This window comes from Adiantum capillus-veneris, chromosome 29 (assembly GCF_014529385.1).
Source record: "Adiantum capillus-veneris isolate H3 chromosome 29, ASM1452938v2, whole genome shotgun sequence".
NCBI classification, from domain to species: domain Eukaryota; kingdom Viridiplantae; phylum Streptophyta; class Polypodiopsida; order Polypodiales; family Pteridaceae; genus Adiantum; species Adiantum capillus-veneris.
The window spans coordinates 83,423,416-83,446,098 of record NC_140959.1 but is presented as its reverse complement, the minus strand read 5'-3'; the positions used below and the strand labels follow the sequence as shown (position 1 = coordinate 83,446,098).

General features: G+C 43.7%; 1 protein-coding gene across 3 annotated transcripts in view; it reads right to left on the bottom strand.

The window, feature by feature from the left end:
* Positions 1–22,314, bottom strand: part of LOC147419499 (very-long-chain (3R)-3-hydroxyacyl-CoA dehydratase PASTICCINO 2A-like) — an 85,072-nt gene extending 62,758 nt beyond the window's left edge. The window contains exon 1 of one of the 3 annotated variants that reach the window (XM_086506066.1): positions 22,106–22,314. In XM_086506066.1, coding sequence (XP_086362192.1) covers positions 22,106–22,167 — 62 coding nt within the window. In that variant the 5' untranslated portion in view covers positions 22,168–22,314. The remainder of the gene's footprint in view (positions 1–22,105) is intronic. The other 2 variants (XM_086506067.1, XM_086506068.1) reach the window with 2 other exon arrangements.
* Between the last annotated feature and the right edge of the window lie 369 nt (positions 22,315–22,683).

Sequence of the window (22,683 nt, the reverse complement as noted above, 5' to 3'; positions counted from 1 at the left end):
GACGACACTTCACGAAGTATGTCTCAAAAGCCATATGCACAATGCGTAATGCCATAGGTAAGAAAAGAACGTTGATCAACCTTCGACAACAACATGAGGCCAAACATGACCGAGAATGGTCATAAAACTCCGGGATGGACTACAAGGACAAAGGAAGTTGGTGATGCGACTAAACGAAAGTACCCATCAAGTGTTAAGTTGCCTATCAGACACTTCATGAGACTACAAGGCCGTATATAGGGAGTAGATCTTTATAAGGTAAATCTTCTATCTTGTATGTGACTTAATGAAGCCTAACAAACAAAAGGGACTAACAATACTGACAAGGACAAAAGGGACAAAAATGACAATTCAGTTGTCTATTGTGATAGATGCCTGTAGGAGCAACCAGGGATCAAGCCAAATTCTGGTTATCATCATTGGTTCTACATGTGTTTGGTAGCCAGAAGGTGCCAGCGATGCCCATCAGTCATTTCCGGGACTGAATTCCAAAAAGTTAGCTTGAAAAGCAAAATACAAGTCAAAATCAAGCCAAACTTTGTCATGAGGCTACAAATAGAGAATACAGACTAAGGGTTTTTTTTATTTTTTTATTTTTTATTTTATATAGGTCTAACTCCTAGCTAGCCAAAGATGCATTTTTTTCAAATCTGAACCCATGATAGCCATCTACATACCCTGTACATCATATGTATGAGTTTTGGGGGAAACATGGACAATGATAGCTCATAGATGGTCATCTATCGCGAATGATGTCAGATAAGGCCCTTCCGAAGCAAGTTACTAACTTGGGGAATTAATTGGGGTTTGTCACACTTTAATTAAGTCATGTGTCAAGTAGAAGCAGTATAATGATTTAGAAAGCACACAAAAGCTAACAGTGGCACATGCAAGAACAAAGGAGTCACCAACAAAGAGAAGAGCAGCCACAAACAAACCAACCTTTGCAAGGTTACATATCTTGTCCTTGATGACGCGGATCAAATGCTGGACATGGGTTGTGAACCTCAAGTCAAAAATTATCTCCCAGATTCGGCTTGACAGACAAACTTTGTATTGGAGTGCAACTTGGCCTAAAGAAGTTGAAGGTTTAGCAAGACAAATTCCACAAAATCATTGGCTCACAAGATCTGAAAGTCAAATCATTCAATTCTACAAATTATAGAAGTTGTTTCTGAGAATGAGAAATACTCAAATTGACAGATTTGTTGGAGCAAGTGATGGATGGAACTTTATCTATCCATGGTGATAAGATTCAAACTGAAGAAGATCGGGTTCTTTCAGATTTTCGATCTGGCAATAGCCCTATCATGACAGCAACAGATATTTCAGCTCGAGGCATGGATGCGAAGGACATAAAGTTCGTCATCAATTATGATTTTCATGGATCATAGTTCTTGCTGTGGGTTGACAAAAGTAAAAGCAGTGGAGCACAAGGAAGCAAAAACGACAACAAAGGCCGCACCGACATTGACAACCAGGTCATGTCGGGGACGACATGAACTCGGAGGGGGGGAGTGTTGACTCGTGGGTCAACAGCACGACATAACTCAACAAAGCCTTATTTTTTGAGAGTTATGAAATGCTACGGATTATGTTTATAAACATCACTTGTAATAAGTAGTTGGTCTAGTTGCAGAAGCCGAGGTGCAATGGCATTTCTTGATTGTACATACAAAGCCATTTTACCCCTTGAACTCTATTTTAGGTTTAACCTATGGTAGCCTTAAAGCTGCCGTCGACTGTGTGTGAGGCAGAAAGAAAGAGAGCGTGAGCTTCATCCTAACGCTACTCCCCGTTTGATCATCACATTGGAGATCCGACTGCAACATCGTGATAGGCTTGGTGAGAGCTACGCATCAACGCCAAGCAATCCTCGCGGAACAGAGCACACGCGCTAACGTATCTACAAGCTAGTTACGGCCATAAGTATATCAAACGATGTTTGTTTTCTGTGTGCAAGTAGACATCAAAATCGTGGCGACATAAGCTACCCATAGGTACTCATAAACTTCAGTAATTTTGGCTCTGTCTTCATACGCGTTTTTCGCAGATGGGTATAGAGTGAGGGTTTTGAGTGTAGAGGCTTTGAGATAGGTGTATCCTAGTGAGGGGATGGTATTCCTTAAGTTTCGTATGATTCCGGTATGGTTTAGTGAGTTTCCTTCCGTTTGTGTGTATGTGGGTTGAGTGGTGTAGTTGAGAGCAGTGAGATTCTAGATTGTGGTTTAGTTAGCCTTCCAGAGTGTTGTATGCGTGGAATGATCTCAGCCTGACAAGCTAAAGAGATTGCTTCCGTGCGCCTATCGTGTCATCTGTGTCCTCGATTTGACATTATGTTGATCTAGGTTGTGTTTTATGCACTTTATAGGTGTTGTGATTCACACACACACACACACACAAAGGAAATGAAAATGAAATGTAATATTAACGTCTTCAAAAGGCCAAAATGACCTATGAGACCAAAAGGTTACATGTGGTGAATCTAATACCATATCTGGGTACAAAAAGTACAAAGAACTCAAAAGAAATTCGTGGGCAAGGGTGGGGTGAAAGTTGATACAAAAGGGGGAGGGGGGGGGGGGGGGGGGGGGGGGGGGGGGGCTGATACAATGGAGCTCTCTGACAATAGAGACATCAGTATCCAAAAGGCTGTAGAGGTTCAATGTCCTCCAAGGTAAGCACTCTATCGGGACGGCTCCTATGTCGCACCACTATGGTATGGATCCTTTGTCGCAATCTACGTTGATATCGAGAGGGCCCCCTCATCCGTGGGTGACGGGACCGCCCCAACTCTATTGCCCAATCAAGCAGGATGCCTCTAGTGCTGTTGTCACGAGGACGTGGCAACTACTAACCTTAGTTGTTGGTTTCTTTCCAACAATTTTTGTTTAATTTTTGAGACCCTGTCACAAAGTGATGACGTGGCGGACAGCAAAAACCCTAAAAAAACCTGCAAACCCTTATTTCTGCCAAAAACCCTAATTTCCGAAAATCGCGGCGCAAATCTCAGCTTTTTGCTATGATTTGGGAGAAAGAGAGAGAAAAAGAGAACTTGCTTTTTACTGGCTCTCATTGAGAGAGAGAGAGAGAGAGAGAGAGAGAGAGAGAGAGAGAGAGAGAGAGAGAGAGAGAATCTGCTTTTGTTTTCAAGCTTTTGGGGCTTTGCTTTTGGGCATCCCTTGTAACCTTTAAATAAGTGGTGAGGGTCTCACTTCTCAAACCATCTGGATGCAGAGTGTGAGAGTGAAACCCTAACCGCTCTTTGTACTTTGAACTGATTAATACAAAAAGAAATACCGAAAGGGGCGCCAATCTTTGGGGCCAATATCTCTAGGCACGGAACACCGTCGGGCCAGTGCAAATCTATTGTGATCTGTGAATTGTTTTGAAGTGGTTATTTAGTGCTGTCGCAATTGATTCTTGACTTGGAGTGTCCAAGTCTATTACAGTGGTATCAGAGCACGGCCGATTTCTCTTCTACGGGAAATCCGATCCCCAATGTTTTTTCCGCGGCACCTATGGCTTCAGGCAATGATCAGTCGACTCCCTCTACATCTGGAGATGCGGGTAGGGATCACAACGAAGATTCCGGCACGGAGTATGGCCCGCCTAGGCCCACTCAGGCGGAGCAGCAAGAGATGGAGCGTCGTCAATTGATTGGCGATGCAACAAAGATGATGCTCAATTTTGCCAAGGACCCGAAGATGGCAAAATATATAAACCAGACCTCCTTGGAAGAGGTACAGACGGAGTGGCAGAGAACCACAACACCACTCCCGAAACCCGCTCTCAAGAAACCTTCTGCCTCCAAGAAATATACGAAGAAGGAACTGGAGAACGTGGTTGATGCACGGATTGCTCAACTTTTCGACGTGCAAAAGAAAGACAAAAAGCACGGCAAAAAGCAGAAGAAAGGCATTGACTTCCCGGGATATTTGGGTCGTCGGTCGACATTCGACAAGGCAAAGAAACAAAAGAAGCGTATCAAGTTTGAAGGCTTACCCAGTTCTTCTTCTTCTTTTGACAGTTCTTCTAGCGCCTCGGATTCGAGCGAAGAAGACAGAAAAGGTAAAAAGCGAAGCAAGAAGCAACGCTTCGGAAAGGGCAAGAGAAAGGCAAAGAAGGCTAAATCTCGCCAAGAGACTGACAGTTCTACTGAGGACTCGTCTACAGACATCTCAGATTCCCATGACGAAAACTTTTATGCGAACAAGAAGAATTTTTACAAAGCCAACCAGTATGACTTTCTCGAAGATAAAAGCAAGAAAGTCAGAGAGTTTAGGAAGGTGGCCACTCGATCAAGTTTGATACTTTCTCAAGATACTCAGATGCTTCGAAGGCTTTGTCTTTTATATAGTAGTTTGACATTGCTTTCGCGGGAGGACGCTATTCAGAGCACTCCAAGATTCGGAGAGCTACCTCTTACTTTAAGGGGAATGCTCATACTTGGTGGTCCACTCTTCTATTAAGCAAGACTGCGCCAGTTAAATGGCTGAAATTTAAGAAGCTTTTTATTTCTTCTTGGTTGACGCAAGAATATGAACGATTGTACGAGCTGCTTGGAACAATCTTTAAATGACCAAGAAAGATACAATCAATGCTTATTGTGAAAGATTCTGGAGCTCTTTTCTACCCGCCTCTTCATTCAAGAAGATCTCGTTCAGAGAACAAATTGAGTGGTTTACCTTGGGTCTACCTACAGAGATCCGAGATCACTGCTTGGAACAGAAGTCAGCTTCTATTCAAGAGTTGATGAGTCATGCGAAGCGGGGCTTTGCCATTCACTCTCGCAGTCTGACCTACCCCACAGATGAGGCCATGACACAACGAGCCGAAGAGACTTCTGGGAATGAAAGTAGAAAGAAAAAGAGCAACCCAGAGAAAAAGGATGCACGACCCAAGCTTACTCCTGAGGAGAGAGCTCGCTTCATCAAAGAGGGGAAGTGCTTTGGATGCGGGGAACACGGACATATCTTCGCGAAGTGCCCTATAAAGGCACAGAAAGAACAGAATGATAAAGACGACGATAGGCCTGAGAGTTCGAGAGCAGCTGAGGAACGTGGCAGAAAAGGCAGATAGAAAAGCAGAACTGGTACCACATGGCGTGGGACTTGCACTGAATCAAATGAATGAAAGTACAAACTTTGCCGCTTTTTGGGGTAAAGTGAAGGATCAGGAAGCTCTTTTGAAGGAGCCAAGGCCAACTTCTTTTCACTTGGAATTGGCGGCTCGATTTGGAATTACGCCCGACAGACTGACGCCACAGGCGGAGGTAGTTCGACTGGCACCCGGATGGGATGTTGCCATTACACCGAGCATTGGAAAACTTCGTTTGCAATGACAGGGGTGTTCAGGGCACGCGAGTGACGTTCTACTCGGAATCCCTTGGTACCACCAGAACTACGCGTGGTTGACTATCGGGCCGAGAAAGCGACTTTGATAAATGAAGGGCTTAGAGATTGTACTTGATGAACTTCAGTTTCTTACTCATTCTTTTGGGAGAGAACTGAACGATGGATAAAGGTTGAATATGTTTTGACCTGATCAAAAGAACGCCAAGATTTTTCTCCACACTCATGCCAATTGCTTTTCAGAGGGCCTGAAGATCAAACCATTGATCTGATACCTGGAAGCACGCCACCAAATCGGCCACCTTACCGTGCAAGCCGAGTACAAAATAAAAAGATTATGAACCCAGTGAAAGACCTCTTGGAAAAGGGTCTTGTCCAGCCTAGTACTTCACCGTATAGCACAAATATATGAGTAAGAGTTTACAGACCATCAGAGTTTGCGCTACTTCTTGTCACGGAAGCAACTTTCGGAAAAGCAGATGCGGTGGGCAAACATCTTGTCACAGTTTCACTTCCAGATTGTCCATGTGCAGGGACAGAAGAATGTGGTGGCAGATGCTTTGTCTCGGAAGCCGTTGGTTCTCACTATTTCCGCGATACATCATAGGAGCTTCGAGGATATGGTCGATTAGTATGCCACAGATACAAATTTTGCAGATATTTTCACACGGATACGGGATGGGGAGTCAATAGCTGGATACTCCCTTCGCGAAGGCTACTTGATGAAAAAGACTATGTTGTGCGTTACACAGCCGTTGAGGGAAAAGGTTATGACCGAATGCCACTGTCCACCTTTTACGGGTCACCGCGGCATTGCTACCACCGAGGAAGGGGGTAGAGAGATACTTCTTTTGGCCGAGACTCAAAAAGGATGTGGAAGAGTATGCCAGAAGGTCAAGTTTGACAGGCATAAGGCACAGGGATTGTTACAGCCTTCACCCATAACCACCTGCCCCTGGAAAAGTATTGAAATGGATTTCATTTTTGATCTCCCGAGAACACAGAATGATCACGATGATTTTCCGATTACATGGCACGTCTGAGACGATTGTCTTCGACAGAGACCCCAGATTTATGAGTTTGTTTTGGAAGGCAATTTGGGAGAACATTGGCACGCAGTTGCAGTTCTCGTCATCGTTCCACTTGCAAACTGACGGGCAATTTGAGATTGCCAATTCAGTGATTTTAGATTTATTGAAGTCTTGTATCTCGGATTAGAAGACTCAATGGGAAAAGAACTTACCTTTGGTGGAATTTGCCTACAATAACACGATACACTCTTCGACGGGGAAGACGCCATGTGAGATTGTTGAAAGTGCTGCGAAGGTTCCATCCTTCCTGAGCACGAAAGATTAGATATTTGAAGCGGATGAATATTCGCGAGATTTGGATACGGCTTTTGCCAAGGTTCGCGAGACTTTGCAGGAGTCTCAAGAATGACAGAAAAAGGCAACGGATCGCCATCGTCGCGACTTGAAATTGAAGGAGGATGATTGGGTGCTCTTACGTTTTGAGAAGGCACACCTACGCAAGAAAAAGGGAAAGGAGAGGCTTTTTCCAAAGCTTAGTATGCGATACTACGGACCTTTCCAGATCACTGACAAGATAAATGATGTCTCCTTCCGATTAAAACTGCCAGATACTTGGAGGATTCACAACGCATTGCATGTGAGTGTCTTGAAACCTGTTAAGGGTGATGTGCCTGACAGTGAGGAGCCTGATGAGCAACCCGAGGTGGAAGAAAACGAGGAGATCCTTGTTCCTGAACAGATTTTGGCACATAACGATACGAAGAAAGGTAAAGTCCGAAGGCGGTTCTTGGTTAAGTTCAAGAACTTTCCTGCATTTGATGCGAAGTGGATGGAGGAGGAGGACCTAGCAGATACTCCTCGGATTGTGAAACTTTACCTCGATGCTTTGGTTTAGCATAGTCTACTCCAAACGGAACCCAGAAATTCAGCTTGGCCGAAGATCTGGTGCAGTGGGATGCACAAGAGGGGAGTTACTCCGCTCCTTTGTCAACAGACGCCTTGATTTTGATACTAAAGTCACTGATGTCTCTTTGAGCTTTAGGGATACTGAGAGCTGACAATATTCTGCTGGATGACTTTATGAAATGGGATTCCTGATTATGATGCTGATTTGTTCTTGACTTCTTGTGAGTGCAGGAATTGCTGGACGAAATGACTGCAGCATTTTGGTCTACTCGATCTCTAATAGACATGGTTGCAATAGGGGTTAGTCAATCGGACATCGAGGAGGTGCTGATTGGACCTAGATGTGATTGCTAGCTACATTGCCGATAAATCATAGTCTAAGATCCAAATGAATGTTGAATGTCATGTGATGTCCTGTGATGTCTGGTGATGTCCTGTGATGTCATGTGATGTGACTGTCGATTTGGTACATGTGCTAGATGTGTGTCCCTAGTACGTAGATACTAACAGTCAGTGTCTGCTAAGATGGTTTATGGCCTTTGTCAGTTTTGCAGGCGTAATCGCGGTCGATTACAATGCTTTCAAGAGGGGGGTATGTCACAAAGTGATGACATGGCGAACAACAAAAACCCTAATTTATGTCAGAAACCCTAAAAAAACCTGCAAACCCTAATGTCTGCCAAAAACCCTAATTTTCAAAAATCGCGGAAGTGAAATTTAAAATTAAAAAAAGAAAAGCGACGCAAATCTCAGAGAAAAAGAGAACTTGCTTTTTACTGGCTCTCATTGAGAGAGAGAGAGAGAGAGAGAGAGAATCTGCTTTTGCTTTCAAACTTTTGGGGCTCTGCTTTTGGGCATCCCTTGTAACCTTTGAATAAGTAGTGAGGGTCTCACTTCTTAGAGCATCTGGACGCAGAGTGTGAGAGTGAAACCCTAACCGCTCTTTGTACTTTGAACTGATTAATTCAACAAGTGATAAAATCACAAGGCCTGCCAAATTAAGGAAACTAATAAAGAACATGAAAGTGAAACAAAAAACTACTAGGATGGTAATCATATTGATCCATAGAGAAAGTGATTTACACATAACATCATAAATGTTGACCGCGATGAAGGATTGAAGAGTATCAAAGTGGTGTTTTGATAGGATAAACACAAACATAATGTATGGAATCATGCCAGGCCAGATAAAATTTTCTTCTTGAGATGCAATTTTTCAAGTACCCTTTCATATGCTTTGTGTAATGCAATCAATTTATATAATTTTCCATATATATCGTTAACTTAAAGATATAAACACAAAAAATGATAGGCAATTTTGAGATTTTAGCATGTCAAATGACATGAGTTTTTTTTAAAGCACATGATTTGATAGGCAAAATAGCCCTTGACAAAAAAAAGCGTCAATTTTAGGCCTTGATCTAAGGCTAGATGCCACTTTAAAATCTCTACGACTCTAAGCTTTTTAAAAAAAACATAAGCATAGTGAATTGAATTAAAAAAGCACCCTTAAGCTTTACACCCTAAGCTTTAGATCCCTATGCTCTACACCCCACTTTAAAAATTCTACATTTTTAAGCTCTAGAACGCCTTTTACAAATTAAAACTGTAGATCCCTAAATTGTAAATCCCACTTTAAAAGCTTTAAAGTTCTAAGTTAGTAAGCCCTAAAACTCTAACGTCTCGGGGTGACCCTCCCCCTACCTGTGGATCCATGTAACATTTTCACTTCTTTAATTCAAATTTTTACCTTTTAATTAAAAAAAATTTTAGTTCCTCATTGGATTAGCTTTAAAATCTCAAAAAAAATAATCTTTAAAGATTAAAGCTCTAAAGGATAAATTCCTTCCATAAAGTTTTAACCAACAAAAATGACAACTTTAGTTATTACCTAACCTTTGACAAAAAAAAAACGTCAATTTTAGGCCTTGATCTAAGGCTAGATCCCACTTTAAAATCTCTACATCTCTAAGCTTTAAAAAAAAACATAAGCATAGTGAATTGAATTAAAAAAGCACCCTTAAGCTCTACACTCTAAGCTTTAGATCCCTATGCTCTACACCCCACTTTTAAAATTCTACATTTTTAAGCTCTGGAGCGCCTTTTACAAATTAAAACTATAGATCCCTAAGTTGTAAATCCCACTTTAAAAGCTTTAAAGTTCTAAGTTAGTAAGCCCTAAAACTCTAACGTCTCGAGGTGACCTTCCCCCTACCTGTGGATCCATGTAACATTTTCACTTTCTTTAATTCAAATTTTTACCTTCTAATAAAAAAAAACTCTAGTTCCTCATTGGATTGGCTTTAAAATCTCAAAAAATAAAAATCTTTAAAGATTAAAGCTCTAAAGGATAAATTCCTTCCATAAAGTTTTAACCAACAAAAATGACAACTTTAGTTATTACCTAACCCTTGACAAGAAAAAAGCGTCAATTTTAGGTCTTGATCTGAGGCTAGATCCCACTTTAAAATCTCTACATCACAAAGCTTTAAAAAAAAACATAGGCATAGTGAATTGAATTAAAAAAGCACCCTTAAGCTCTACACCCTAAGCTTTAGATCCCTATGCTCTACACCCCACTTTAAAAATTTTACATTTTTAAGCTCTAGAGCGCCTTTTACAAATTAAAACTGTAAATCGCTAAGTTGTAAATACCACTTTAAAAGCTTTAAAGTTCTAAGTTAGTAAGTCCTAAAACTCTAACGTCTCGGGGTGACCCTCCCCCTACCTGGTGGATCCATGTAACATTTTCACTTTCTTTAATTCAAATTTTTACCTTCTAATAAAAAGAAAATTTAGTTCCTCATTGGATTAGGTTTAAAATCTCAAAAAAAAATCTTTAGAGATTAAAGCTCTAAAGGATAAATTCCTTCCATAAAGTTTTAACCAACAAAAATGACAACTTTAGTTATTACCTCAAGTTTCAACCGTGAATGAAATTCTCAAAATGAAAAGATGGGTAAAAGAACTTCTCAAATTTCAAAATGAAAAAGTGACTCTTGGGATTTGTGGAGCCTCTAAGCTTTATCATTTAACATATAAGGCTGCCAACGTTACATGCTTTCTAAGGCATTGGGCAACACAAAATCTTTTCTTTGATATATGAGCGTTCATTTCATTTTTCAAAACTCAAGACATGTCCATCATTACATTTACACACTCTTCATTTCAATGAGTGCCCACTATCTTATTTCAACCAATCAACATTTTAAATCTATCAAAAAACACTTGAAAATACAACTCAATTTTATTCCTATTTTAGTCAGCAAAAAGAGAAGTGATCTCTATAACCTTTGCCCTTTGGGCAGGCCAAAAAGAAATACCGAAAGGGGCGCCAGTCTTTGGGGCCAATATCTCTAGGCACGGAAATCCGTCGAGCCAGTGCAAATCTATTGTGATCTGTGAATTGTTTTGAAGTGGTAATTTGGTGCTGTCGCGATTGATTCTTGACTTGGAGTGTCCAAGTCTGTTACAGACCCTCCTTTTGAAGTTGCAATTGGTCGGACATGGTATGGCCAATGTGAACGGTAGTTTCACCCGCAGATGGGAAGTTGGTCGGCACTGAAACTCATAAAGTAAAAGGATGTCTAGGCTCAGTTCAAGGTCATATAGGTCCCCCCATCGCACTTAGCAAGTTGGTGGATACTGGGAAGTGAACTCAATAAAGCTACAATGTCAAGGTGGGATCACCAAAGAAAAGTACCCGATAGCTCGGCTTCATTGCATTTTTGGATGCGGTCCCAGTGGGCATTGATGGTCAGATGACCAATGGGTGGGCCATGAAATCTGTTCGCGTCATTAGCTTCAGAATGACGAGGGAAACATTTTATTACTCTGCTGCAAAGTCAACTGATGCACTAGTTAAGAGATTTTTAAGCGGGAAGCCCAATGCGGAGAAATTGCATGTATGAGTGCCAAGTGGCACTTTTTGGCCAATTTACCAAGTCTGGGAGAACAGAACTCGTAATTGTATTTTTGGAGCAGTTTTGGAGGTTGATAACTCTGATTTTCCGCCATTTCTCTCCATTTTTTAGCTTTCCATGACTTTACCTAGGACCACAAAGCTCATTTTCAGCATTGGAAGGCATCAGATACGTGTTTACAGGGCTGTTTTGCTGCGTTTTCAGCGATACGCAGGTTTTCGCAGCCATGGAAATCTTCCCCTTTTGCATCTATTTGTTCACAGATGCATTACAGGTCAAGCGCATAAGAGGGGACGCTCAATTTATGCTCGAGGGATGCTTCATTGAGAACCTGTCACAGATTAACAGCTATGGAGTGCTTGCTTTCCTCTCTATGTATAGTGTGGTGCTAGGAGTGATGACCTGCACACTACACACTGCGCTCTCTCCCCTACGTGCAGTTATGTGATGCTCCACAAGAGGGCTCTTCATTTGACTGATGTACAGCTCTGTGGTTTCATACTTTTGAACTGAGGCAAGAGTCTCCTTGAGCAGGAACAAGGGTAGCTAATTGCTACTCCAAAGCAGACACCGGTGAGGGTCATAACCTCACCGTACAGGTGCGTTTTCAGCGCTGGTTATGCGCTGTATTTTGACTGTTTTTCAGCCATACGGACACCAAAACCATGGGGAACAGTGCCCCACTGACAAAGGACAGTTCGAGGACTGTTTAGGGCTGAAAACAGGGCAAAAACCAGTAAATACAGCGAGCTGAATTTATTGTTTTTGGGCAGAAACCAAAGGGTTTATGCCAGTGGAAGTGAGTTCTAGCAAGAGAATAGGTTTCGCGCAAGTTTTGGGGCTGTTATGCTACCGAAATTTGGCCAAAACAGGTGGTATCTAACGGGATACGGGTAAAAAATTCCCAGGACTCTACTTTGTAATTTACCCTCTCAAAGTATAAAGAAATACCGAAAGGGACGCTAATTTTGGGGCCTACAGGTTGTCAACATCTACTCGGAGTATTCTAGCTTTCGAGCCGTGTGTGCGCTTAAGTGTTAATTCCCGTTGGAGGTTTCCTTTGCACGTTCTCTCTGTGTGTGTCTAAAGTAAAGAATTTCGGGTGAAAGACAAAGCCTACCGTCCGACAGGCCGGTCTTAGCTGCTATGTTGAGGGGACTGCTCGAACTCCTCTGTCTGAGAGAGAGAGAGAGAGAGAGAGAGAGAGAGAGCTTTTTAACGTCTATGTGAGGCCGAAGTCGGCCTATGAGACAAATCAAGTATACATGTGTGTATGTCCTCTGTCTATCGGAAAAGACAAAATTGTTCAGACTTGTACAAAAAAAAAGAGAGAAGAACGTCTAGTGGGTGATGAGATGTATGGGGATGGGTGGAGCTCTAGTACTAGGGATATGTGCATGTCCATATGCTAAGGGTAGTACAACAATGCAAATACATCAATCTAGCTAGCTCCATCCCGTGCTAATGGGGGGTTGTAACATGTAGTACATGGGAGGGTCGGGAGTAAGTATAACCAGCCTGTACAACGTAGAGGGCGGTACTATTTCAATTACCTGTTAACTTTACACAGAGCACTGAGAAGGGAAGAGAACACAGTTGCGTCCAGCGACTAGAATGTCACTTCGCACACGAGACCGACACCCTGTAGGCCCCAAAGATTGGCCCCCTTTCGGTATTTCTTTATTCAAATTACGGTAGACGATCCGACCACTTAGCACAAGCTTTCACAAAGCTGTCCAAACCTGGCGAGGGCTGAAAACGCAGGTTTTCGACCTGATTTTGGCAACATAACGATGCAAAAACCGTTGTAGGTCAAAAGCACCTGTTTAGGACGGATTCCCTCGCTATCTGGAAGCTTTCTGGTGAGCTGTCACAGAAATTCAGCGGGCTGTAATTCTCTGTTTTTCACTGCCGGGTGCCCAAAAGCCTGTACACGCATCCCAAGGCTCTCACGAGGCTCCCCCGGTGTTCCCTTGCAGTTTAGGTGCGAAACCCTAAACCTGCAGAAAAACACAGCAGGCTGTAATTTGCTGTTTCGGATCGTTTTTAGCGGAGCGAACACGCCTACGCGTGTCCCAAGGGCTCCCGCACGCAATGGGACAGTTCCCCTGTGAATCGCACGAGTTTTCACGCGAGAAAACTCTCCAAACTCGCAATCTTTCGCGATGGAACTGTGCGTACCTGTGGGGGATTAGCAATTAGCTAATCCGGTTCCTGTTCAGAAGGCTCTTGCCTTGGCAAACGCGCATAAACCCCCAGAACTGTACATGTTCATCTGAGTAGCCCATCTAGTGGGGCATTACCATATGTGCCAAAGGGGAGAGCAATCATCGCGCTACATGAGACAAAGGAGAAGGCAAGCTTTCCATTAAAGCTGTAGACCTGCACCCACTACTCACACACTGTAGCTCACTTGTGTTCAAAAATCAGCCTCCTCTCAAATTGGGCGCCCCCCTCTTCATGCTGGAAGTGGTAAAACTGCCTAGAGCCGCTATGTGTCCAGTTTGCCCCTTTTGAGTTAATTCTCTAGTTCCCACTGACTTCTAAAGTTATAAGTGACTTTCCGAGTGGCCCAGACTTCATTTGGCGCACACAGGCTTCCATACTCATCAAAATTCAGTGCTAACTGGCCCGACCAGTCCCAGACTGACCGACCCAGACTCCCGCTGTGAGAAACCTATTCCGCCGCAGCCGTTTCACACTGGCCATGCAATGTCCACTTGCACCTTTTCAAGGGTTCCGAGGAAAACAAGTAAAAATAAAATAAATAAAAATATATAGTGCTTATTTACGGAAGGCAACACGAAAAATACACCTCCTGGTGACACACCCCACCCTTGAAATACTGCAAGCGACCTCGCTTGCATGCCAATAATACATGCGGTATCTGTTGATATCACACATATTCTATGATGGGAATCCAAGATATACATGCTTCCGAAAATGTAGCGTTGAACGATTAAACAATCCCACCAACCTGGCTACGACACATATATCAAGCATAGAAGTCTTCTAGTGTACTCTGAAGCACAAACTTCCCTAGCTAAATTCTGTATGGAAAGAGAAGATACAATTGCTTAACTACTCTCTTGAGCATCATGAACCATGCTCTTGCCTTGCTCCAGAAAAGGCTAGATCAAGTCACTGTGGGTTCCATCTGAAAGGCTTCAAGATACAATTGCAATAGCTGAGGTGAATCAAGCAATTCAGACTCTTCCCTCCATTTGGCATCCAACGATGGATAGTTCTTGAACTTCACCAAATAGCGTCTTGCAACCTTTCCTCTAACCTTTCTTTCTTTATGTGCCAATATCTGTTCAAGAACAAGGATTTCATCCAATTCTTCCACTTCGGGTTGTTCCTCATCAAGCATATTCTCTGGCACATCACCAACAAAGGGTCTTAGAAGGCTGACATGAAAAGCATTATGTATTTTCCAGCCTTCGGGTAGCTTCAACCTGTAAGCTACATCCCTAATCTTTTCTGAAATTTGAAAAGGACCATAATATCGCATACCGAGCTTAGGAAACAAGCGTTCCTTGCCTTTCCTTTTCCGTAACCTGGCCTTTTCAAAGCGCAAAAGCACCCAATCACCAAGTGAAAATACAAGTTCACGACGGTGGCGATCAGCAGCTTTCTTTTGCTTAGCCTGAGTTTTCTCAAGAGCAATCTTTATCTTCCTGTATGTTTCATCCCAATCTTGCACATACTTGTCTGCCTCAAAAATCTTGTCCTTAGTCTGCAAAATGGGCGGGACTTTCTTCCCTCCTTCCACTATCTCAAATGGTGCCTTACCTGTTGACGTATGCACAATGTTATTGTAAGCATATTCAACCAATGGAAGATGGTGTTCCCAAGTTGCCTTGTGCTCTGACACATAGCATTTGAGCAGGTCCAGAACAGTAGAATTTGCCTCTTCTGATTGTCCATCAGTTTGCGGATGAAACGAAGAAGAGAACTTTAGCGTAGTGCCCATGTTCTCAAACAATGCCTTCCAGAAAAGACTCGTCATACGTGGATCCCTGTCACTGACAATTGACTGAGGCATCCCGTGATATTTAAAGATATTGTTCATAAATATCTTGACCATGTGTTCTGGCTTTATCTTCTTCCTCACAGGAATGAAATGGGCCTGCTTACTGAACCTACAAATGATAGTCCAAATCCCATCATTGCCTGTTTGCGTCCTTGGAAGATCAAAGATAAAGTCCATTGCTATGCTTTCCCATGGCCTATCTGGGATCGGTAATGGCTGCAACAATCCCGGTTGCTTTTGTCTGTCAAATTTGACTTTTTGGCATACTAAGCATGATCTTACAAATGTGTCAACATCTTGACGCAAAGCTGGCCAATAGAAGAATGCCTCAACCCCTTTCACTGTCGCATCAATTCCACGATGCCCAGCATAAGGTGGAGCATGACTTTCCATCAAAATCTTGGGCCGTAACTGTTTGGTAACGCATAACTATCCATGCATCATGTGAAAGTCATTCTTAAGTATATAGTGCTCATGATGTTGCCCATCAACAGACTGGTCATAGATCCTTGCAAAATCCGAATCTTCAACATATTGTGTCTTCATTTCGTCTAGTTCACAATGGTAAGGAATTGACACTCCTGAAATTTGGGGCTTTCGTGACAACGCATCAGCCACCACGTTCTTTTTCCCTTGCACATGCACAATCTAAAAATGGAACATTGACAAGATGTTTGCCCATCGCATGTGCTTCTCAGACAACTTCGTCTGTGTGAGAAAATATCGCAAGGTTTGATGATCGTTTGGACAACAAAATCAGCCCCTAGCAGATAGTGTTTCCAACTAGTGAGAGCATGAATTACTGCCATCAATTGTTTCTCATAGACTTGCAAGTTCCTTTCAGTCTTCAAAAGAATTCTGCTCTCATATGCGACTACTCGGCCATTCTGCATTAGAACTGCACCAAGACTATGGCCACACACATCACACTGAACCACAAAAGGTTTCGAAAGATCTGGCAAAACGATTACCGGATCTGAAGTCAGCTTCTCTTTCAAGTGTTTGAATGCTAAAATTTCCTTGGCTGTCCAATTGAAAGTAACTCCTTTTCCTTGTAGTGCATGGAGTGGAGAAGCAATCTCGGCAAAATTTCGGATGAACCTCCTGTAGTAGGAACATAAGCCTAGAAAGCTTCGGATGTCATGTACGAACTTCAAGTCTGGCCATGATCTAATTGCTTCCACTTTAGCGGGATCCATGCGTACCCCATCCTTTGAAACAATGTGCCCAAGGAAGTGAATTTCTTACAAAAAGAATTCACTCTTGTTCGCATTAATGAGTAGTCTGTTCTTCCGTAACTCATTGAAAACTGCAATCAAGTGATCCCTATGCTCCTCTTCAGACTTCGAATAGACAATCATGTCGTCAAAGAAGGTACCCACGAAGTTTCTATGTGGTCTAAAAATTATGTCCATCATTCTATTAAACGTGGCCGGAGCATTTGTGAGACGAAATGGCATAACAAGAAACTCATAGAGACCAAATGTTGTCCTGAACGCAGTCTTATGGACATCTTCTGGCCTAATGCATATCTGATTTTACCCACTCTTTAGGTCTATTCTTGTAAACAATGACGCTCCCTCAAGCCGATCAAGAATGTCATCTATCCTCGGTATGGGGAACCTGTTCTTGACAGTATTCTTATTCAAGGCGCGATAGTCAATGCACATGCGCCATGAACCATCCTTCTTCTACACTAAGAGTACAAGCGAACAAAAAGGGGATGAACTGGGCTGAATCAGCCCCTTCTCTAAAAGCTCGTTGACCTGACTCATAATCTCTTTCTGCTGGGCTGCACTAACCCTGTATGGTGGTCTATTCGGTGGACTAGAACCTAGCACAAGATCTATGGTATGATCCTCAGGTCTCTCAGGAGGTAACTCCCCTGGCACAGAGTCCGAAAAACAATCACTGAAACCACTCAAAAAAATTGACCTGTCTTTATCTAAGGTAGACAAATTAGATACAACTTGAGGTACTTCTTTTGCAAAGATCAAGTACGCAGAAAGATGATTCTTTATTACAGATGAAATAGCAGAAGCAGAAACAATTGGAACAGACTCGCCTTTAAGCTTTACATCAAGGACATGAGTCTTTCCTCTATGTACAAGGGTAATCTTTTTGTTGTAAGTATCCACCATAGCATGCAACCTGTAACACCATGGGATACCCAGTAACACATCACAGCCCTCAAGTGGCATAATATGAAATTCTTCCGCATCCACATAGCTCTGAATGTGCAGACGAAGCTTTCCCAAAATGGGAGTAACAGGCTCTGAATGACCTGGGCATGCCAAACCTGCTTCCCCTGTCATACCCATCTCCTCTACACGAATGCCCAACTTTGATGCCAATTCTGGTGATATGAAATTTGCACGGGCTCTTGGATCAAAGAAAACCAGTACTGTTTGGTCTCTAACTTTGCCCCAAGCTCTGCACAACTCCGTGGCATCTGTGTTTGGCTGGTCTCCAACCAAGGAACAAGTCCTGCACTTGGCTTTGGCTTCTTCCCTTTATGGTCTGACTTGTCATCCTTATCCTGTGACTTCTTCTGTGGGCATTCATTTGCAAAATGTCCTTCCTGATCACAAATGTAGCATTTCTTGGCCTCCCTAAGAGCTTTCCTTTCTTCAAAAGGTTTGCCAGAAAAATGCCTCTTTTGTCCTTGTCCTCGTCCCGAAGAAGACTTAGACTGCTTCTTGGACGTATCACCTTCTTCAGTGGAGGGCTTCTTTGTGGGAGGCTCAGAAGGCTTTGCTGCAACATTGCCCTTGGCTGAAAACTGTTTGCCCTGGGACCCTTTCTTGTGGCTATTAAATCCATCGGAATCTCCCTTCGACAGATTGCTGGCCACTCTTGCATTCTCTATCAACTGAAACATATTCATGACAGTAGTCTTTGTGCAGTAGATTTTCTTGGGCAATCCGCAACAGTACTTCTCAATCTGTTCTGACAATGGCACAAACCTGTAAGAGGTGACTGGCAACAGCGCGGCCAAAACTGTTTATTGTACTCTTCCAGATTCGCACACTGTTTAGCATTCAACTCGTGCCATTCTGTCATCACATCCACTTCAAAAGTGTTTGTCAACCATGCAGGCGCAAAAAGCTGTTTGAATTGGACCCACGTTGTTGGGGCTTGACCCTCGTTCAACAATGCGGTCCACCATTGAAGCGCATTCCCTTTCAAGAAAGTGCCAGCCTTGCGTATCTTTGAAGATTCCGTGAAGTTTCCTCCAGCATAAGCTGCATCGAACTGTTGTATGAAGGTCAAAGCCTTAAATTGATCTTCAGTTACTCTGAAAGTTTCAAACTTCACTCCCTGCCCACCTTCCTTGTAATCCTTAAGCTGACTCAAAGGAGCCACCTTATCATAAACAGGTGCCTGTAACAGTGGTGCTCCATGATTGTTCATTCCAGCACTCGCATCAACTGTTTTACCTGTGGTATCTGCATTTGGTACGTATGGCTGCGAAAAACCAGCCATACCAAATTGTGTTCCAGGCACTCGAAACTGGCCATCGGCACCCTGAAAACCTGGTTGGACACCCATGTTCGCGTACATAGGGTTACCCATGCCTGTTTGCATTGTCCGAACACATTCCCTGGCATATAATCTGTGGAAGGTCCAGCCATAGCTTGAAACACTGAACCACCTCCAAAATAACCAGGATAAGTATTAGGTAATGGAAGGGTCTGACACATAGTGTGTTCATTACTCCCTTGACCATTCACAAACGGTTCTTGTCCAGCTAAAGCAAGTTGCTTTGGATCATTGGACACCGCTAGTTGCTCAACCACATGGGCTTTCCCTCGAGCATTATGAGTCTTCTGCGCATTGGAAATCTCCTTTTCCTACAAACGGCTCAGTCATGCCTTGTGTAGGAGGTTGAAAACCCTGTGTCGGAGCCTGTAAGAACTCCTGCATCCTTGGGTTGTTAGCCAACTGTTGAAACATGTCCATGCAGCAACGCAGTTGAGTTCTAAACAACCTGTCCTCTTCTTGAAGAGTTGAAGGAATTTTCTCTGTGCCATGTGAGGAAGATCCCTCTTTACGTACTTGGTCTCTCTTCTCTGCCATAACGACAAGCTCTGTGTTGCTTTCACCCACAACAATCCATGCTGCACTTTTTGAAGAAAAAGTGACTATCCCGTCGATGGAACCATATAACCGGCCTGTACAACGTAGAGGGCGGTACTATTCCAATTACCTATTAACTTTACACACAGCACTGAGAAGGGAAGAGAACACAGTTGCGTCCAACGACTAGAATGTCACGGCACACACGAGACCGACACCTTGTAGGCCCCAAAGACTGGCGTCCCTTTCGGTATTTCTTTATTCAAATTAAGGTAGACGATCCGACCACTTAGCACAAGCTTTCACAAAGCTGTCCAAACCTGGCGAGGGCTGAAAACGCAGGTTTTCGACCTGATTTTGGCAACATAACGACGCAAAAACCCTTGTAGGTCAAAAGCACCTGTCTAGGACGGATTCCCTCGCTATCTGGAAGCTTTCTGGTGAGCTGTCACAGAAATTCAGCGGGCTGTAATTCTCTGTTTTTCACTGCCGGGTGCCCAAAAGCCTGTACACGCATCCCAAGGCTCTCACGAGGCTCCCCCAGTGTTCCCTTGCAGTTTAGGTGCGAAACCCTAAACCTGCAAAAAAACACAGCAGGCTGTAAGTTGCTGTTTCGGATCGTTTCTGGCGGAGCGAACACGCCTACGCGTGTCCCAAGGGCTCTCGCACGCAATGGGACAGTTCCCCTGTGAATCGCACGAGTTTTCACGCGAGAAAACTCTCCAAACTCGCAATCTTTCGCGATGGAACTGTGCGTACCTATGGGGGATTAGCAATTAGCTAATCCGGTTCTTGTTCAGAAGGCTCTTGCCTTGGCAAACGCGCATAAACCCCCAGAACTGTACATGTTCATCTGAGTAGCCCATCTAGTGGGGCATTACCATATGTGCCAAAGGGGAGAGAGAGATGCACGAGAGCAAATCATCGCGCTACATGAGACAGAGGAGAAGGCAAGCTTTCCATTAAAGCTGTAGACCTGCACCCACTACTCACACACACACACTGTAGCTCACTTGTGTTCAAAAATCAGCCTCCTCTCTCAAATTGGGCGCCCCCCTCTTCATGCTAGAAGTGGTAAAACTGCCTGGAGCCGCTATGTGTCCAGTTTGCCCCTTTTGAGTTAATTCTCTAGTTCCCACCGACTTATAAAGTTATAAGTGACTTTCCGAGTGGCCCAAACTTCATTTGGCGCACACAGGCTTCCATACTCATCAGAATTCAGTGCTAACTGGCCCGACCAGTCCCAGACTGACCGACCCAGACTCCCGCTGTGAGAAACCTATTCGGCCGCAGCCGTTTCACACTGGCCATGCAATGTCCACTTACACCTTTTCAAGGGTTCCGGGGAAAACAAGTAAAAATAAAATAAATAAAAATATATAGTGCTTATTTACGGAAGGCAACACGACAAATACACCTCCTGGTGACAATAAGGGTTGCCTTGATGAACGCCTTTGGGTGAGCCATCGCCTGGGGTCGTCTCTCCTCAGCAACTCGATGTGCTCCAATTCGGATCTCCTCGATCTGTCTACGGGGGAGTTGTGGGGCCTTGCCTCTGGTAGCCCGTAGGCGTCGTAGGGCCCGGCTCACCTCAGCCTACTAAAGGATCATTCCCCTCGATGGGTCTGCTCGGTGGGTCTGGAAGCGGAAGGGGTGTAGCTCTCTGAAAGAAATCTATAAGTTGTGACAATCTCCCCCCCCCCCCCGTTGTCTCTGTAGTAGGTGGCTGCAGAAGTGTGTCCCTGTGCCTTTGTATCTCTAGCAAGTAGCGCTCCAACTGTCTCTAATCTCGAGAGTGCATGATATCTCGAAAGGTAGGCAGCCCTCTGAATAGGGGCTCATATCAGCCTCTTATATCCGCATAAGCTCTGCATCTACAAACAAAATACTCCTCGCCCTCCACTTTCTCTCTGCATACTCTACACACTCTTTCCTCCATGGGAATGTCATGAGCTTGCCCCACCTCGATCTCTAGTCTGTATGATGACACTTTGAGCTGACTAATAAAGTTCGTTCATGATTAGAGTGTACTCTATAAAACCAATGAATTGAGTATCTAAACGATTAATTAGACTAGTATCAAACCGTGCATAGCCCTTCAAGAGTTTAAAAACTAAAATCTAATGGTTTTATTGAAGGACGTAAAACCTAACCTTAAAGTGTCGATTGGAAGGTCAAAAGGTTTATGCTTATTGTGGTACATCAAAAAAATTTCTACAATAAGACCAAATGCTAATGTACTCCCATCTTTTCAACTTGTCTCTTTGTTTCATCTCTATTTGTGTCTTTGTCTTTAGACCATTCCATATGTGAGCATCACTTACTCAAGATTTTTTTCCCGTGTGAGTAATCAAGTTGGTAAATATCGCAACCATTCTTGATGGTAGATACAGCGAACAAAAGCTCCCTATAACTGGGATAAATAAAACAAGGGGCTATTTCCGTGTGGGTTAGCACAGCAATCTAGCCTAATCCTTACCTTTACAGGTATGTGCCCTTTAACATGAGTTTGAGACGATGGACATGGTACCCAACATGAATGCTCTGAGATCAGACAAGATTAGACAAATGCAGCGCATAGAATAATCAGATCATGCATGTTCTGTAATTGCGGCATTGAACACACGAAACCAAAAAAAAAGAGTTGTACAGCAAGCGACACGGAACGAAGACAAATTCAAAATGTGCACACAGATCCTTCCAAAATTGGCAGAGCAGAAAATGCAGCACGCAAGAGCAGAAAATCGAGCTCATCCTGGAATGTGCATGGATTACCAACCCACAAAGACGACCCAGTTGTAGACAGCGAGGTAGAAGCGTTTCAGCAATCCCGCCATGTCTTCCTCCCCTTCCGCGTCCTATGCTGTCTCCGAAGCACTTGAGAACTTAGAAGTTGAGGGTGACGGCGAGGAAATGCGGTGGGCCTGCCTGGGGACTATCTAACCCGGGCATTGAGGGGTGGGATGACGGAGAGCCGTAGATCGCGGCAAAGTAATCTCGGGTACTCGAGATTTCAAAAAGTAATCTCGGGTGTCCAAGATTACTTTGCACCCGAGATTACTTCTCGACCGACCCTCGAACTCTTGATCTCACCGTTGCGACTCTCATGCTCTAACCACGAGCACCCGCGTGTTTATTGTGATGGTATGGGCCCGAGATTACTCTTATACCAAAGGTGACTAAAAGTAATCTCGGGTACCCGATCTACGGCGCTTGATGCTCTCACCGTAGATCCCATGCCCCCATGCCCGTGTCATATAGTCCTGAGGGTGGGCGACAATCCATGTGCTTGCTCCCGCATTCAAAGCTCTACACTACGCACATAGTAATGACCAGCCCGGGGCCACCCTCAG